The sequence below is a fragment of the Drosophila virilis genome, chromosome 4 (assembly GCF_030788295.1).
Source record: "Drosophila virilis strain 15010-1051.87 chromosome 4, Dvir_AGI_RSII-ME, whole genome shotgun sequence".
Classification (NCBI taxonomy): Eukaryota; Metazoa; Arthropoda; class Insecta; order Diptera; family Drosophilidae; genus Drosophila; species Drosophila virilis.
In genome coordinates this window covers 7,770,215-7,790,272 of record NC_091546.1, presented here as the reverse complement: position 1 = coordinate 7,790,272, position 20,058 = coordinate 7,770,215, and the positions used below count along the sequence as shown (strand labels likewise).

General features: G+C 39.1%; 1 protein-coding gene across 3 annotated transcripts; it reads left to right on the top strand.

Annotated features, from left to right (window-relative positions):
• Positions 1-1,722: 1,722 nt before the first annotated feature.
• On the top strand, positions 1,723-18,153 carry tim (timeless). 3 transcript variants are annotated; one of them, XM_032438069.2, is made up of 15 exons: positions 1,723-2,587; positions 3,031-3,125; positions 6,359-6,606; positions 6,667-8,164; positions 8,236-8,377; positions 8,440-8,945; positions 9,011-9,209; positions 9,274-9,401; positions 9,644-9,797; positions 9,853-10,005; positions 10,073-10,433; positions 10,724-10,964; positions 11,024-11,125; positions 16,349-16,702; positions 17,209-18,153. In XM_032438069.2, the coding sequence occupies exons 3-15, from the start codon at positions 6,510-6,512 to the stop codon at positions 17,300-17,302; spliced, it is 4,029 nt and encodes a 1,342-aa protein (XP_032293960.1). In that variant the 5' UTR covers positions 1,723-2,587; positions 3,031-3,125; positions 6,359-6,509; the 3' UTR covers positions 17,303-18,153. The 3 variants fall into 3 exon arrangements, with proteins under 3 accessions (XP_032293960.1, XP_002052545.2, XP_015028466.1); XM_002052509.4 differs by having other exon boundaries at positions 1,724-2,447; positions 8,437-8,945; XM_015172980.3 differs by having other exon boundaries at positions 1,724-2,587; positions 8,437-8,945.
• The last annotated feature ends 1,905 nt before the right edge of the window (positions 18,154-20,058 follow it).

The following is a 20,058-nucleotide window of genomic DNA, read 5'->3' as shown; positions in this document are numbered from 1 at the left end:
AAGACAAAATATACACACAACTTAAGGGAATGCCAATGGGATCACCGGCTTCCCCAGTAATCGCAGATATATTAATGGAGGAACTGTTGGACAAGATTACAGATAAATTAAAAATAAAACCAAGACTCTTGACCAAATATGTAGATGACCTTTTTGCCATAACGAACAAAATAGACGTGGAAAATATTCTAAAAGAATTGAATTCCTTCCACAAACAGATAAAATTTACAATGGAATTAGAAAAGGACGGGAAATTACCATTTTTAGACTCTATTGTAAGCAGAATGGACAACACACTCAAAATAAAGTGGTATAGGAAACCCATAGCCTCCGGACGAATACTCAACTTCAATTCAAACCACCCAAAGAGTATGATAATCAATACAGCACTAGGCTGTATGAATAGAATGATGAAAATATCGGACACAATATACCACAAAGAAATTGAACATGAAATCAAAGAACTTTTGACCAAAAATGACTTCCCCCCAAATATAATCAAAACATTATTAAAAAGACGACAAATCGAAAGAAAAAAGCCAACAGAACCTGCTAAAATATACAAATCACTAATATATGTACCACGACTATCAGAACGCCTCACAAACTCAGACTGTTATAACAAACAAGATATAAAAGTAGCACACAAACCGACGAATACATTACAAAAATTCTTCAACAAGATAAAGTCGAAAATCCCGATGATCGAAAAAAGCAACGTCGTTTACCAAATACCATGTGGCGGGGATAACAACAACAAGTGCAATAGTGTCTACATAGGTACAACAAAATCGAAGCTAAAAACAAGGATTAGTCAACATAAATCGGACTTCAAACTAAGACATCAAAATAATATACAGAAAACAGCACTTATGACCCATTGTATAAGAAGCAACCACACACCAAATTTTGATGAAACAACAATCTTACAACAAGAACAACACTATAACAAGCGACACACATTGGAAATGCTACACATAATTAACACACCAACCTACAAACGACTAAACTACAAGACAGACACAGAAAATTGCGCTCACTTGTACAGACACCTCTTAAACAGTCAAACAACCTCAGTAACAATCTCCACGTCAAAAAGCGCAGACGTGTAAAATAATGTATGTAAAATGTTCGAAATAATGTTTAATTTATTGTATTATAATTGTTAATTGTTTTTTGTATCTTGGTGTTAGTGCCCTGAAGACGGTTTGCCGATGTGCAACCGAAATATATCGGAAGAGAATTGAATAAAATTGTTTTTCATTGTTTGTTTTAACAAACACGGACCTCGAGCCAGCCAACAAATAAATATTTAAATACTTTATGGATAATTGTATAAATTATTATTATAAATGCTTCATAATAAGTCCTGTCACACGTTGATCTATTCGCGAATAACACTTTTAGCTGCTATTTGAATGATATTGAAAGCTTTACGTGTTTACGATATCTCGCGCCCTGAACTTGATAATGATCACACAAACACACGCACACACACACACACCGACACACACTCCTGCACGTATAGAGATATATACATGTAAGCTAAAGTCGTTAGGTAACGATTCTATGCAAACAAATCGCATTGTAAGTATTTTTTGCATGCAACCGGAGATGCACATACATATGTACATATATGTTACATATACAAACGTCGATCGTTTGTCTGTGCTGTTTGCGATTGCGATTATGTGTCCGATCTGGGCTTGTCATTAGTTCTATTGCAGTCGCGTAGAGCTGACGTGCTCGGAGCTCGCGATAGCTCGCTGATCAGCCGGACGACGTGATCTAAGTTTTCTACATTTGCACATTGCGCATACGCCGCGTTAATTGACCAACTGTTGACTGGATGTTGTGTAAAAGTAGCCCAAAGGCAATAGTGTTAGGCAACAAGTGACAATAGGCAATGTTGTTGTGTGCGTGGGTGCAACCACGAACAGCCTCACCAACACCAAGAATCAATAGAGAGAGCATAGCAGACAGCAAATACAGCGTAGGCACTTTAATTGTTTAACGGTTTGCTATTTTATTGATTGCGGTTGCTGTGCACTCACACACATACACACAAGCAGAGAGACACAAGCAGACACACACATATACACACACGCGCAGACAGTGCCACACAGACACACAAACGTGCCGCACGTTGCTGCTACACGTGAGCGGCTCGAGCCCCCAAGCAGAGCGTGAGCGCGAGTGAGAAGCAAACATTTAGAACAGCAAAGCTTTGGCGCACACAGACACACGAACACACGCACACAGCCAGCGGCCGGCACAACGGCAACTTGTGGCCGCAGCTTTTACGTCTCATGCGAGTGCAATGTGAATGCGAACGGGCGCGTGGCCGTGTGTGTGTGTGGAAGCTTCGGTTCGCTGCATTTGGAGACGACAACTGGAGCCCAATGCAAATACTTTGAGCATTCAACATTGTTCGCTTCAGGCAAACGGTTCGTGTTCTCGCGTCTTGCTAAAATTTCTAGAATAAATACAAACACTTGAGACTTAACAAAAAACAAAATATATATGAAATATATTAAACATAATTTGATATATTATTGTTTAATATATTCAACCAATTGAGCTTGTGGTATGTGTAACTCTTGAATAATCATTAAAATTAAATATTTGCGGCAACTAAATACAGTTGTTGTTGTAAATATTTTTGTGCTTGTTTTGATGCCAGTGAAAAATTAGTTTTTTTTTTTTTTTTATTTCACTTAACAATCAATGTGCAATTGTTTTGTAGTTTATTGTTGTTGTTCTTTTTGCATTTTACGTAAGTTCAACTTGAAATACGTAGATTACATAAATCATGCGAAATAGCTTACAAGAATACTATAATTAAAATACAAAGATTGAAAAAAACTAACAACAAATACGTTGAGCTTAAGTAGATTTACTATTTAAATTGTTTTTGGCAGTGTTTGAAGTGATATGAAACAAAGTGAAATTCGTTGATGAAACATTTAATATTAGCACAAAACTAAAAACTAAAACTATTAACAGTCTCATTCTTTTTTCTTAACGCAGCTCAACAAAAAACCGAAAAACCGCTTTCAAAACAAATCACAGTTGAACCACTGTGAAATAAATTGCAGCTGCAAAAAAACACAAAAGGAAATCGGGTAAGTTAATCTATTAGTTAGTTAATATATGCATCCGGCAAGTACACGACCTATCACAGTGTGCTACGGCGTAGCCCACTACGCAGAGCTTTTGACGAAAGCTGACAGCACTTAAAGCTTTTGGGTTTAAACGCGCCAAATTTAAATATTTAGCGAAGCGACTGCTCTTTTGCAGTCAGCGAAACTTCGAGTTCTGACGCGGAAATATGTTAATCATTATATAACCCGCATACTCACACAGAAATTCAAATAGACTTTTTCTAAAAATTCAAACAGCTCAGCGAAATAAGGCCTCTGAGCTGCAGTCGTTGAACCAGCTTGACAGAGTGGCATATGATACTTTTCGAGGGATACTTCTTCATATATTTTATTATTCATTATTAAGATTAATTTAATACCTTTTTCTTGAGTAATTTTATTTGTTATTAATCCTTTGTTCCAAAAACATTCACTAAGTTAATCTTGTTCTTGGTTTTCCTTTTTTTTTCAAGCAAATCTCAAGAGTAAAGCCAAGACACCCTCATTTTGCAACTGTATTATAGGGTATACAATCGTCTGCCATCGAGGCTAGCAAGTCTTGTGGGAATAAATCTGCCTTCGACAGCCATCTAGATAAATATCTATTTTTATTTTGACAGCTAGAAAATATTTTTTCTTTCCCTGCCATCAAATTGTGTCCATTTGCATTGTACCAATATGAGTTTAAAAGGGTAGCTTGAGCAACGTATCAAATGTAAAATAAGCGTTAGGTTTTTTGAATGAATTTTCCCTTGCGAAAGAATGAAAACGCATTTTGATTAGCTGTGCCAATACAAATACAATGCGCATATCATTTGTTATCTTTATTTTATTTGTTATCTTTTGCTGTTTGTGAAACAAATTTTATGTAAGCCTTCTTTGAAAGTGTTTTTGGTTTCATAACTGCTAGCGGATATGGTATCGGGGTTGTACTTCCACAGCATTAGAGAATGGGTACAGATGTATTGGGATACATTAATGAATATGAGTCACGTATTTAAGGTATTTAATAATTCGAGTTCTGCAAGAGACTCGAAAATAATTAAATAATATAATATCTTCAATTCTCTGTTCCGGCTAGACCAACCAGAAATTATCGCCCCTTATTACTATCTACGTGCACAACAGATTACGCTATGCACAACGTTTGAAACGACATATCTTCTTGAATCCCGGAGATCATGGAGATATGTCGTTTTGAAACGACATATCTTCTTGAATCCCGGAAATCATGGAGATATGTATGAGATATGTCCATGATCTCCGGGATTCAAGAAGATATGTCGTTTCAAAACGACATATCTCCATGATCTCCGGGATTCAAGAAGATATGTCGTTTCAAAACAACAACAACTTATAAATTATATAATAGAATTAAAACAAATTTTAAATATCGAAATAGAAGAAGATATCCATCATCATCTTCGCCGTCAAATTAATTTTTTTACAATTCACGAAGTCTTTGACAATATGCAAACTTACAATAATTTCCATTTGCTGTTTTCAGTGCTGCTACATTTGAACCAGCGACATCTCGCGTGCTAGCGTGACGCTCAGATATCGCTGTGTTGTTTTTAATGTGTTTCATGCGCACTTAGACCACAGCTCTCCATCACATGATTACTTTCTTGCTTAATTACCTACCAATACCAAGTCTTAATGCTCCCTAGCGAGCCAAAAGGAAGCTTCAGCAAAAATTTAGCTTCCTAGCTCTTTCTGTTCAGTCAATCAATCATTCAGTCGGGTGAACTTTCCTTTATATATTAATATACAGAGCTACTAATATAAAATTTTTTCATTTTGGTTAAGTTCAAAATGCACTTAATAGATTTGACAATTTTATATTTGTTGCATTTTAAGCGACAGTTCAAAAGTATGCAACACTTTTTATTGCTTCATTAGCATTGATATAGACCCAAACACTCTCAATTAGCCACATTATATTGGATTCGAGAGTAGAGTAATAATTAACAATCGATGGCATTTAATTCTTAAGTTCATGCTCCGTCCACTCTGCATGGTCATAAAAGCTGTCCCATTTCTCGCAGTGTCTTTCAAGGGTATGTAAAGACAGCATTGGGACTTGAGGGTGTCCATGGCATAGGGTAAAAAAAATCAATTTTGTAGATTTCTATGCTCCCGCTGCGAAGCTTACACAATCATGGGTTATTGTACGTGTGAGTGTGTGTGTAAGTCACATGCGGCCTGCGGATGCCTGCAAATGCTTATGCGTCGAATAGTTACGTGTGCTACTGAGAAGGGTTAGGGTTAACGTTGAACTCGATTCAGTTCGTTTCGATTGAGCTTACTTTGTTGTTTTTTTTTTCTCTCTTTCTTCTTTTTATTGGTAATCCATTGTAAAACGCTGCTGCTTACAATTTGTTGAGTTGGTCGATTGTAAGGGGAAGGCGGCTGAGTGTCGTTATGTGACATAGTCACAACAATTAAAAATTGTATTGTTTGCGCAGTTTCCGTTGTAATAAAACACGCTGCCTGGGCACGTGTTGCCTTGGCGCCTGTGTCGCATTATCCTGCAGGCCGCGATTGCACATTGCACCGTTTGACAGTGAGTGGGCCGAAGAGGAATGGGGTGGGGCACAGCGCTGTTGCCAGCGCAGCACTTGACGTATTGGTCACATGCAGCGCACTGTGGCCAGCTCTGGTTTCTATTTATGGCCAGTTTTTGTGCTGCGAACTGAAAAAGCTTCGACAATTGTTGATTGTGCAATGGAACGGCAAATGCAGTGCTTGTTGGCTTTTCAGTGATAATAATATATATATAGGTATTAAATCATTAAATACTTTTAATTAATACTAAAATACCATTTAGTTGTTTTTAACTGAGCCATCTAAGAACGTCTTTTATATTATCTTCATTAATTATTTTAATTAAGAAATTATAAAAAAATTTTGAAAAGTTTATTAAGAAGTGTAAAGAAACTTGTTATAGAATAGAAAGAAATGGGAATGCAAAAAATTATTATATTTATTATTATATTATTTATTATTTTTAAAATCTGTCAAAATTTAAACATATACATCTTTTCACTAACATTTCAACCAACCTACAGAAGGATAACAAGAATTGTATATATTAATTAAATAAATTAAAATGTAGAAAATAAATATTGAACTATACCTAAGAGATAAATTAATACATTCAAGTGTGAAGTTTATTTTTTTAAGGACTCTTTCATTTTCCTGACTATTTGCAGCACATTGGCCCAAAGAATTGCTGATTGAAATCCATTGTTAAAATATATTAATATATGTCAGAATTGAGCAATGTGCCAATCTTGGCAGTTTAAGAACAACCAGGTTAAGTATAGCATCCACATACCAGACTATATATAAAGAGGACCTGTTATGGACTGGTTACTCGCAACACCTCAGCTTCAGAGCGTCTTCTCCTCGTTGGGCTCCCTTGTTGGCGGCACCTACGTGGTCAGTCCCAATGCATTGGGTAAGTGAAGAGCCTAAAATACTTAACCTGCATAAGCTAACTGATTCTTGTCCATCCTAGCAATTTTGGAGGAGATTAACCATAAACTTACCTATGAGGATCAAACGCTGCGCACTTTCCGTCGCGCCATCGGCTTTGGCCAGAATGTGCGAGTCGATCTAATACCATTGCTCGAGAATGCCAAGGATGATGCGGTGCTCGAGTCAGTCATACGGATATTGGTTAATCTTACCGTGCCGGTGGAGTGCCTGTTCTCGGTGGATCTCATGTACCGCACCGAGGTAGGGCGTCACACAATTTTCGAGCTGAACAAGCTGCTCTACAACAGCAAGGAGGCCTTCACCGATCCGAAGAGCACCAAGAGCGTCGTCGAGTATATGAAACACATTCTGGAATCGGATCCAAAGCTATCGCCGCACAAATGCGATCAGATCAACAATTGTCTCCTGTTGTTGCGCAACATTTTGCACATACCGGAGACGCATGCACATTTCCTGATGCCCAGGCTGCAGCCGGGCAGCGGCCATCAGGTGTCCATGCAGAACACCATATTATGGAACCTATTCATACAGAGCATTGATAAGTTGCTCCTATATCTGATGACCTGTCCGCAGCGTTCGCTCTGGGGCGTGACCATGGTGCAGCTGATTGCACTGATCTACAAGGATCAGCATGTGAGCACCTTGCAGAAGCTGCTGAACTTGTGGTTTGAGGCCTCACTGTCGGAGAGTTCGGATGACAATGAGAGTAACACAACGCCACCCAAACAGGCCAGCGGCGACTCCAGTCCCATGCTCACCTCAGATCCCACATCGGACTCTTCGGACAATGGCAGCGGCGGCAAGAAGGAAAGCTGCGAGGAGCGACGTCAGGCTCTGCGCGAGGGCACCGATGCCACGCTACATGAGGTCAGTCGCAAAGGGCATGAATATCAGAATGCCATGGCCAGCTCGAATGCGGCCAACTATATACTCGAGGGACCCTGCTCGGCCCAACAGCCGTGGTCCGACTGTGAAATGCAGGAGTACAAACAGATGACTGCCGTCATCAGCGAACCATTAAATCTTTCACAACCAGCTGACAATGTCAACTACACTACCAATGCGAATTACGCTCGCACCACAAGCGCAGATATCTTGACCAAAACGACTAGCCTAAAACATGAGGGCTTTAAGCCGCCCGCACCACGTCGAAACACGCTCTCGGCCATATTGTCGGACAATTACGCACCACTCTCTTTTATTTCGGCCGTCAAGCTGGGCCAGAAGTCACCGCACGCGGGTCAACTGCAGCTAATCAAGGGCAAATGCTGTCCGCAGAAGCGTGAGTGCCCATCCTCACAGTCGGAGCACTCCGACTGCGGCTATGGCACCCAGATGGAGAATCCAGAGTCCATATCCACATCCAGCAATGATGATGATGGTCCCCAGGGCAAGCCGCAACATCAGAAGCCGCCGTGCAGTAGTAAGCATCGCAGCAAACAACGCATCTTTGCAGTGCCGCAGGATACAAAGGATCTGAGACGCAAGAAGCTGGTCAAGCGTAGCAAGAGCAGCCTGTGAGTACTAAATGGGAATTCACCTAACTAGAAATATCCGCTAAATTGCAATCTCTTAACCCATTGAATAGCATCAACATGAAGGGCCTGGTGCTGCACACGCCCAACGACGATGACATATCCAATTTGCTTAAAGAATTCACAGTCGACTTTTTACTCAAAGGCTACAACTATTTGGTAGAGGAGCTGCACTCCCAGCTGTTGTCCAATGCGGTAGGTTGCCCTTGGAGTCTTGGTCTAGAGATATTTGCTTAAAGTTTCCTTTTTCACAGAAGATGCCCATTGATACATCGCATTTCTTCTGGCTTGTCACGTTCTTTCTCAAGTTTGCCGCCCAGCTGGAGCTGGACATGGAACACATCGATACAATACTCACCTTCGATGTGCTGAGCTTTCTAACCTACGAGGGTGTCAGCCTGTGCGAGCAGCTAGAGCTCAATGCACGACAGGAGGGTGCTGATCTGAGACCCTATTTGCGTCGCATGCATCTGGTGGTCACGGCCATACGTGAGTTCCTGCAGGCCATCGAAGCCTACAACAAGGTCACCCATCTCAGCGAGGATGATCGCTATCGTCTACGCCAGCTCCAGCTACAGATAAGCGCTACCACAGATCTGCGCTGCTTGTTTGTTCTGTTGCTGCGACGATTTAATCCCAGCATCCATTCCAAGCAGTATTTACAAGATCTGGTCGTGACTAATCACATTCTTTTGCTGATTTTGGACAATGCTGCCAAATTGGAAGGCGGCCAGACCATTGGACTCTCGGAGCACATCTCACAGTAGGTTACCCAATGAATATCTAATGTTTTCTTTGACTTACCCTTCCTTTTGTTAACCCTAACAGATTTGCCACCTTGGAGGTGATGCACTACTATGGCATTCTCTTGGAGGACTTCAGCAACAATGGCGAATATGTCAACGACTGCATCTTTACCATGATGCATCACATTGGCGGCGATCTGGACCAGGTTGGCGTTCTCTATCAGCCTATTATATTGAAGGCCTACTCTCGCATTTGGGAGGCCGACTATGATATATGCGATGTAAGCTTCCATTAATATACTTCGTAGAGCTATTCTCTAACAATTTTCTTCCTCTAATCTACAGGACTGGAGCGATCTAATTGAGTATGTTATTCACAAGTTTCTGAACACGCCACCCAAATCACCGATGGCTATACCAACCGCTTCGTTGACCGAGCTGACTAAGGAGCATAATCAGGAACACACTGCTTGGTGAGTTGAAATTTTAAGAGATCTTTACTGTGAAGATGGGGTCTCGATCAGATCGATATTGTTTAATCGAACTGTCTGCTTAAATGAACTCTAGTTTCAAAATTTTCAAGACTTTGACAAAATATCTTGTATACTAATAGCTCTCATTTTGGCATCCACACAATCTTAATATAATATCACATAGGTGCCATGTATATATATATATATATATATTTATCTTAAAATTTTCATTTTATTTGCAGTCCCTGGTCACAGGAGGACATGGACTCGCTCTGTTGGTATTTTGTACAGAGCAAGAGGCAAAACGATGTGATTGGCAATATTGCGAAGCTGTTTAGCAACAATGGCAACAAGATAAAGACACGTATTTCTATCATTCAACAGCTGCTGCAACAGGTGAGTCCGCAGAACATATTGCTTGAGCTTTTCTAATCTATTGATTCCCAATCAGGATATCATTACGTTGCTGGAGTACGATGATCTGATGAAGTTCGAGGATGCCGAATATCAGAGAACTCTCCTGGCCACGCCGACATCGCTGACCACCGATTCGGGCATTGAGTTGAAAGAAAGCGCCTATGGCAAACCCTCGGATGATGTGCAGGTGTGTTGGGAAGGGATTTAGGCTTAGCTTTTACTTCATACTAAATGGCAATTCATTTGTTTTCTAGGTTCTGCTGGATCTAATTAGAAAGGAGAATAAGTCGCAGCATTTGGTGTGGCTACAGAAATTGTTGCTCGAGTGCTGCTACGTCAAGATGATGATCAAGTGCGGCAGCTGCCAGACGGATGTGGAACCCATCATGGAGCCGGTGGTCTATCATTGCATGTTCAAGCAAAAGCCCATACCGGTGGTCCAGTGGAACAATGAACAGTCGTCGACGATGCTCTATCAGCCCTTCATGCTGCTGCTGCACAAGCTTGGCATACAGCTGCCCGCGGATGCGGGCTTAATATTTGCGAGAATACCAGATTTTTGGACTCCGGAAACGATGTATGGGCTGGCAAAGAAGCTGGGACCGTTGGATAAACGTGAGTTGAACTCATACCAATCTAAGATTAAAGGTGATGTATATACCGTTATCAATAATTTTGGCTCTCTATGTTGATGACACAAATTTTGATTATGGGAATCTCGCCCGTCCCTCGCTCCTCGCATCGTCAATACGCACAAAATATCAAACAATTCCATTTGCATGAACCCCATTTCATACCCACCCCGCCCCCTAAAAATTTCTCTGACTGTGGCTGAATGTGTGTGTCAATCGGTGTATTTCGATATGCTCTGTGCCTCTCTTTCTCCTCATTTTCGGCTCTTATAGTGACGCTCAAGTTTGATCCTCGCGATCTGGAGGATGCTCCCCCGTCGCGCCATCACACCGGCGCCCGCAACTCGCTCAGCTCGATTAGCAGCCTGGAGGCTGATTTCGGCGATTCTGAGGGCCTGGCACTCATACCCGAAGTGGATCCAGCTGTGGAGAAGGCAGCAGCAGCGGCTTCTGCTATACCAAACAATGAAATATTTGCCTTGCCCAGGGTAAAGCACTGCAACTCCATCATCAGGTGTGTATTAGGTTTCACCTCTGTGTTTAACTGATTTAATTGGTTTGCTTTTTTGGCAGATACACGCCGGATCCGACACCGCCCGTGCCCAGTTGGCTGCAGTTGGTCATGCGCAGCAAATGCAGCAAGCGACGCAGTCCAGCCACAGACGCCAGCGATTGGTAAGTGCCACAAGAGTGCCCCAAAAGCCATCAGATTTATGGCATGCGGCCGCCGTTAAGACGCTCGTACTGCAGCATATTGTTTACATGGCGCCCTCAATGCAATTTATGAACTTTAAGACCCGGCTCCACATACTCCGCACAACTCAACATTTACTTTCGTGTGTTGACAGTTGTTTGCAACGCGCCACTCGCAGATTGCAGCTTGCCGCTTGCAACGTGCAACCTGCGATTGGCGACTCTCACAGCTCGCACTAAATGTCAGGCTCCGTTGGCCATTGTCTTGTGTCTTGAGCCGCTGCTCTAGCCTAGAACGGGCCTCCCTGCCGTTCGCGCCATATGTATTCATCCGTTTTCGGTATGTTCCATATGTGTGTGTGTACCTGTGTGTGTGTGTGTGTGGTTGTCTATCTAACTGCTTGCATCTCTGGGGCTTTTGGACCTCACACGATCGCCCGCTGCTCATGTTGAACTGCATTTTGCGTACTGTTTATGATAGCCTTTTTTTTTTGGTGTTGTCTGTCTTATGATATTTGTTGTTGTACACAACTCTAAGATCAACGATAAATGCACCCTGAACTCTGGCTATAGTATAACTTGGCCTAAGCCTGGCTCGACCAGGCTAAAGTTTGCCCAGCAACCTTTTGATGTCCTACAAGATGTCTTCTAGATTTCAATTAGGGGTTTAGTTTGCTTGTTTAAAGATGAGATCCACTTTTAACCAAGGCTTTCATATTTCATATTATTCTTCACTATCAGGGGAACCCTAAATCAAACCGATTGTTCAAAAAAGAACTAAACAAAGCATAGACGGTTTGGTTGAAGATAGACTTTTCAGTAGAACGGGCGATTATAAATAATAAATTGAGATCTTTAGTCGATATTTTGGTCTGTGCTCATGGTTGCGGTAAATCAGGCTTGCGCATCGAACCTAAAAGCAGGAAGTGAAATAAAATACCTTTTTTGATATGTTATTATTTATTTTCCAAACATAGTTTCCGTATACTAATCACAATACAAGAAATATTGCAGTTGGCGCAGCAAATAAATAGCTCTATAGCTTTCAGATATTATATTTCGCATATCATTTCCATTAATGTTAAAGAACTCAGAGACTCGCAGATACAACCTATCCATATCTAACAAAATTAAACTTAATTTACATATTTCAAAGATTCGCTTAAGTAATAGAAATAGTATATTTAAAATTCGCTACATTTTGTATGAATTTTGAAATCCCCAACGTTTTATTTTTTATTTATCAGACTATAATTTGGATTTATGAGACTTAAGCCAGAGCATGATGACGCAAGCTGACCAAAATTCATTTTTGTTTCACAGTTCATTTGGTTCCCAATTTCAGATGAAAGATTTTTTTGGGTTATATCATAATTTACGCAAAATTTTTTTTAAACTGAATATTGTTAAGATATATTTGTGTTTTATTAGAAGATATTTTAAGGAACATACATTTCCGAGCATTGTTCGATCTACTTTCTTCCACAAGCAATTTGATTCAAAGTTTGATTTAGTTGTCTATTATAAAACCCAAATCGCTGGCAGCGCATTTTCAAGTCGCCTTTTCTCAGTATGCCCTAGTTTTGTATTTTGGTGAATTATTTTGTCGCTTGACACCTTTTAAGTTTTTGCATCAGTTTTGCGAATCTAAAACCGAATTTAAATCAACGCTGTCCATGAGATACATTGCCTGACCTCTGTCTGCAGCGCACCCGGCGAAACATGAATTAAAATCATCGCGATTAGCACGCGCAGCAGCTGTATCTTGTATCTGATGGATATGGTTAAGTGCAGCGATGTGGACGGTAGCAGAAATATCAATATTAATATTAATTCATTAAGCTCGTGTTGTGCAACATATTTGCAACCTCGTTATTAACTTGAGCATTTTAATCAAATAAATCACTTTTGCACTGTGCAAAATAATTCCAAACACTGCTCAAGTTGGAAAGTAAATTAATTTTGTTGAACTGAAATTTTAAACAAAAATCCAAATATTCATCACAAGCTTTAACAATATATACAAAATATTTAAATTAGTTAATATATTATTAGAAGTTAGAAGCTCAAAAATTAACAGTGACAGCCAAATAATTGGAAAGACCTTAACAAGATTGATTTATATTATCAATATATTTAGGTGAATTAAATGTTGTTCAAGCTGAGATTTGTTTTCAGACCGGCGATTTCTTTTCTCTCAGCGTAAATTATTCTAATCTCGGATGTTAACTGCCAATTGCCAATTAACAATTACCCATTATTGTTAAAAAGCAATTAAAATTGGGCTGTGAATAGACAATAAATTAGCTAAAATAAAAAATAACCGAAGCTCAAAGCCAACGACTTTGGGGAAACAATGCCAAATGACATTTAGCAGATGTTACAACTGCATTCTCATCTCAATGGCACGCAGCCGGTTCAATATCTCCAGGCTCCCGTGAGAAATACTTGTAGACAGAGAGAGAGAGAGAGAGAGAAAGAGAGAGAGAGAGAGAGAGAGAGAGAGAGAGAGAGAGAGAGAGAGATATCTGAACCAGTTTATTTTGTTGTGTGTTCCCCGAAAATTTCAATAGACTTTTGCGTTCTACACTTTGACGGCATGTGAAATATTTTTGTGCGGATTTTTATTTATTGTTCAGATACTCTGCTGCATTTTGGGCAAATGTGAAACGAGTTTAGCTCTTGTGGGGTTTCAGCACGCGGAAAGTAAAAGTCAAAAGTTGTCCGACGACGGTCAAAGGCCCGCCAATCGCCAGCAACTGGAGATCGCACCCAAAGATATATCGCATGCGTGCACGGATCGCCTCTCGATACGCGAAATGGCAAACAAGTTCTTTAATGCTCGATTAGACCAAAGTCTAAAGGCAAGTCGTTTTATAACAGAAGGTTTTCAGCTAATCAATTGCGTCAGTTCTTGGCTAGACTCTAGGTGTGGAGCTATTAAGACTGCAGACTGAGGACAGACAGGTTTCAATTAAAATCAATGAACAATTTGACAAGCAGACTGTTTAAAAAAAATGAAAAAAGAAATGAATACAAAAACCACCTCGACACTTTTGCCTAACAACTAACTTATGCGCTGGAACTTGATAGAACAAGACAGCTAACCAGTCTTATATTATGACAATGTGTTAAAAGTTACTCGAAATCAAATCACATATGCAGTTTATAAACAAAAGTCTTAATTTGAAAAACAAACAATGTGATTAGTAATCATTTTGGCATAACAATTTAATATATAAAAAATGTCCACAAATGTCAGCTGCGTTCAAATCTATTAACATATAAAATTCATAGATGAGTGCTGCCATATCTGCTGTGCATTGCAAGCTGGCAACGCTGCAATTTGTTCATCTTATCTAGACTTAATCGAACAGAGAAATTAATAGCCTGATTGATGTCGATTGACAGTTCTGTCAAAAAGAACATGAAAATGCGAAATGTTTGACAATGTATTTATTACGATAGTTAACTTTAACAGAAACATGAGAAATACTCTGCAGAACCATAGATTGACGACTAACGAAAAGATTTAAGTTTAAAAGGAATGAACAGCTGTTTGTCAGTTTTAGTGAGAAAGTCAGATTGAGCCATACATTTTTCTATTTGACAACTTCTGGTATTTAACTGCATGCTGGCTCAGTAAGCAAATTTGCATATAATTCCCAACTTGTGCAGGCATGCTCTACTTCAAGACACTGCGCTTTGAGTTTTTTGCTTTTATTTAATAACTTTTAAACAAATTAACACAATGGCGTTACCAAGTGGGCACGAGACACAGTCATTTTTTGTTGATTTTACGCTTGCGGCGCGTGGGCGTTGACAAAAGGCAATTTTCCAAAGTAATTTAATTTGACGCCTGGCGAAAATGGAAATTGACATTTGTGTTGTGTGCGGCCCACAAGGAAGCCAAACCGAACCGAAAGCCGAACTGCCTTCACTTACGAGCAGTGTTATTCGAGTGGACCGTGTGGGCCGTCTCTCTGTCCAAATTGTCTGTCTGAAATGTCCCGTCGAGTGTCTGTCAGTTGGCAAACAAATAAGAGCATGAATTGCATTCTATTGTGCTCGGTTCTTGGCCCAACGGCAGCAGGCAGAAGACTTGGTCAAATGGGAGCCAAAGCCAAAGCCAAAGCCTAAGCTAAATCTGAAACCAATTCGCGGGGACTGTGGGTTCAACTGTCGACCTTCTATGGGGCGCGTTGTTTTTGGGTTTGGCCCAATGTTGTTAACATTTTGCTTTATGGCTGTTGCAATTTATGCGCCAACAACAGACGAGGCATTAAGCGCAACATGCAGACAAACATGGACACCAATTGCTCTCCATGGTGTGGATTGCAGTGCAGTGCACCTCAGCAGCAGCAGCAGCAGCAGCAGCAGCAGCAACAGCGCCACATCAATCAGTCGCATAAATCATTTTAATTATTAAATAAACAAGTTTTGAGCCGCTGACTCATTGTGCTTCGCTGACGGCCTGCAAAATGCAATTGCCACTGGGCCAGGCTCTGGGTGTGAGCCAAACTATCAAAGGGTTAATTGAGCAACGATTTATGTTGCATTCGGTTCTGTTCTGCAAAAGATGGGCGAGAATAGCTGTGTGTCTGTGTGTCTGTGTATTTTTGGGGCTACCGTGACTGAGATACACAAAATAATTGAGTGTCTAATATTTATATGGATAGTTAAAGTTGAATATATAGAATTCAATATGCTGATTGGTTAACGGGCATGTGATAGTAGATTTCGTTTTCCATTTTTATTTAAAGAGCTTAAAATGATTAAAAGAAACATTTATTATAAAAATATATGTGCTCTGTCAACATTTCAATACAGAAGTTTTTCATCGATTCCAAGAAATACAAAATATTATTACTAAAGAAAGAATAATTGGGCCAGTAATTACAATTTTTTAAAATTTATTTTGAACTCAATGGTCAATTTAATTGCTAGTGATTTAATCCACAAACATCATCTAATGAAATAACTTTTACCATTAAAAGAGCATTAATATGATGAGACTTATTTTGGAATTGCAAGTCATTAATATATTATATCAATTAAAATTGCATTAATTAATGAGAACATAAATCAACAAACTATCTTCATAGATACATTTTCTATGGTAGCTCTATCTAGAATTGAAGCATCCTTTCCTATTGTTTCTCTCGATTTTAAAAGTCTATAATAGAAACTCTCTCTTATTTGCAGCACCAGTACCAGCACAATGATTGCCGATGACGAGATCAAGTCATATGCCTCCATGGCTCAGGCTTCACATACAAAGCTGAACGCCGGCTATCCGACTAGTACGTTGGTCTGTATGAACAAGTTGAGCAACTGCAGCTTCGCGGCGCCACCGAATGAGAACAGCAGCAGCTCCGGCTGTGGCGGCACTGCATCTTCGATGTCAATGCCAAATATGCCGGATGGAAATTCGGATGCGTTGATGAAGACGTCGTTTGAGCGGCTGGCGGTGACGGGCGCACGCTACTTGCGGCCCAGCAATACGGATCAGGATTACAGCGCCTTGGTGGCATCGGTCTACGAAAACGAGTTTGCCAAGTGAGTGAGTTAGTGATTGGCTCTGAGATTGAGACTGAGCCATGCCAAGAGCAGGCCAGCTAATTGACAATTAGACACATTGCGCAAATGCCAAAACCGAATGAAACGAATCTCGAGCCACACAACTGACAGAATGTCAACCTGTCAATATCCAATAGTCAATGGTCACCCGATCGCCCGATCGCCCTGAAGCACGGCGGAAGCATGCCAAGCATTTTTATACAGTGTCTCACATAAATTTATGGCGGGCAATTATTCAATTTAAGGCGAATTCGAATCCAACCAAAATTGGAGGCGGTTGCATGTCCAACTCTAATATTATTTATTTCCATTAGGCTACCTTTAAAGGCGCGACTATTTGAAATGCAAAATACTTATCGGGCGGTATTTTGCTTGTTTTTCTTTTTCATTTTGAACAAATCGATTTTCATTCAATTTCGTCGGGTTTCTACCAAGTTAATGCTTATGTTTGCCGATGACTTTAACATCTTCAATTTTAATCGCAGCAGCGACAATGTGTCAGTGGCCTCGGACTTGACCCGCATGTATGTCAGCGATGAGGATGAGAAACATGAGCTCCAATTACAACAGGTGGAGTGACAGACAGAAAGGCAGAGTGAAAGAGAGGGAGAGAGACACTAAGGTGCGATTGAAGTGGTTCGAATTAGTTGAATGATTCGAGCCATTCGAGTCATGCAACTGATTCGAGTCATTCGAATGAGGCAGACAAAGGCAGACAATGAACCGACCCAAGCCAGCTTTATGGCAGTTAATTTTAGTACCTTAACATTGAAAATCTATTACCTTAACCTATAATACCTATAACGTATATACATATATCAAATATCATATTAAATGTTGCATTTTCTTAAGCAACAAAGATTTACATTGTTGTCGGTGCATATGCAAATGCAAGGAAAATATATATTTAAGAAATTGAGATATGAATGAAAATTAATTACCAAAAAATTATTTAAAAAAAAAAATATGAAGACAAAGAAAAAATTGCAAATTGCATTTCAAATTAGTTTTTATTAAATTCATAAATATTTATTCGCAGGGCTATAAGAAGTGCATTATACAGTTTATTAAACAAATATATCAAAAATGTACACTTTTGGTACATACACTTATATAAATATACATATATATATACACATATTGGAACTTTATAGAGACATATGTAGACTAGTTAAGCGAGCCTTATAATCATGTACTTGGTTTAAATGGATAAATGGGCAGTTCCTGGATGAAATAGTGCAAATATACACATACCATGAAAATATTTTTACAATATCCATGAAATATTCGTATGTTAGATTAAATTTTATTTTAAGAAACAATTTTTGTGCATATATGCATTACAAACATATTACAAACAACAAATCTCTTTGTTAAGCTATTAAAAATATCCTTAGATATTGTAACTAATAAAGCTTTCCGTGTAGTAATCAATGTTTTACGATTTACTCTGTATTGCATTGGCCTCGCTGAGAAACCCAGATCCGCCATGGGCCCACACGCTGTGCGACTAAACAAATGACAAAATCAAACAACATTTGAACCCTGTTGGTTGCCCGAATGATCTAAGCCGAATGTGAAATATGTGCTGCAAATTGGCGGAGCCAGAAGAAAAACGAGCTACGTATGACCATTGCGAATTAAGGTCATTGGCGTAACCGATGGCTAAAGCGGAATCTGTTGCTAAAATCTGTGACTGTGCGCTCCACGCATGTGCACCCAAACGGTAGCCGAGCAAAAAGTATATCTTATAGGTAGACATATGCTTAATATGGCCCAAGTGCACATGAATAGATAAATGTGCGGGCCAAAGCCCAGCCAACCAAAATGGTAAACATGCCAAAAACAATTACCAAATGCTGCAAACAACAACAGCCAACAGCAGCGGCAACAACAACTGCAAAAGTCGAGAGCAAACACAAAAAACATTGCAAAAATAGCCGTACCAAAATAATAATAATAATAATAATTGTGGCCAATTGCTGTTTAGTTGGCAGTTAATTGCAACATGGCCAAGACAGCAAAGCTGCACGAGTTGGTCCGCCAAAAAGTTCTCCGGTTGGTTGTTCTTTTCCGCAAATGCAAAGCCACTCGAATTTTTGGCAAAGGCCAATGAACCAGTTCGAAACGTCAATTCGTTAATTTTTTACAGAAGAACAAAAAATCATGTATTTATGTTTAATGCATGATTTTTTGATCGAGCATGAATTTACGGCTAAGTAGTTCACGAAATAGTTTCAAACGCCAATTTTCAATGACAATTTCGTATATTTTTATATTGGAAAATTAAATAATCTTAGCGAGTTCCAAGAATAATATGAAATTGGCATATTTTGAAAACACATGCAATATGTTCTGCTTTCATAAATAATGTTTCAATAATGAACTCGTTCAGTTTTCTCATTAAGCCTTAGCCAAAGCATTGCAAAATATAAAAAAATATAAAATATATATAAGAAGTTTTAAAAATATTTTTAATAAAGGATGTTCTCTTAAATTCTCCATATATAATGCAACTGCTTATTATTATGTAATTATGTAAAGAATATTTAAAGAATTGAGATTTCTATTATTATGGAATTGGAAATAAACCTGTTTTATTTTTATTATTCTATAATTTACAATCGAAGATTATAAAAATAGATATATTTGAATTTTATGTATTGTTGGTTTTGGTGACCTTGCCATTTTGTAATTATTTTACTGGCTGCAGATTAAAACTTTGAATTTTATATATATAACCTATATCACAATGCTGAGTTCGCGCTTACTTCTGAATTAAAAATAAAGTTGTCTAAAATAATTAAAAAAACAAATACATAATAAAATTTATAAGTTTATTTTGATTGCTTATTAAGTCTGTTGCTGTAGCAAATTCTTATTAAGTTGTTGTTTCTTTTTAAAATGTTATATAATTTTTGATATAGAATTAATTTGAAGACGACAAAGTGCCTCAACTTGTTTAAATTTCCTGACATAGAGATATCTCAGCCAAAGATTTGATGTATTTTGTTTTTGGCTTAAAGTTGAGCCAAAAATCAAGTTGTTTAGTCATAGGGTTTTGTCAATTCTGTATGTAGTCTCATATTTTCTACTTATATTTAAATGCAGAACTATGACACTTTGGCGAAATAATGAAAATCTTGTTTTCCAACCCTCGTTCTTCTTGCCAAATGCAGAATGCAGTCTCTGGGCTCACGTCCACATCGTCATCGTCGTGGCTGGTGACTGGAACTTGGTTGGCTTTTGGCTTTGGCCGTGCCGCAATTACCAAGACAGGCAGCTAATTTTATTTGCTGTAAACGTGCGCCTCAGTCTGTTGCTGCTGTTATTAG

What these genes read in the sequence shown, in the direction of transcription:
- tim (XM_002052509.4), top strand. Translation starts at nt 6,510, where the DNA reads ATGGACTGGTTACTCGCAACACCTCAGCTTCAGAGCGTCTTCTCCTCG. An exon ending in GCCACAGACGCCAGCGATTG is followed by an intron (nt 11,126 to 16,348) that starts GTAAGTGCCACA and finishes TCTTATTTGCAG; the next exon opens with CACCAGTACCAGCACAATGA. An exon ending in TACGAAAACGAGTTTGCCAA is followed by an intron (nt 16,703 to 17,208) that starts GTGAGTGAGTTA and finishes TTTTAATCGCAG; the next exon opens with CAGCGACAATGTGTCAGTGG.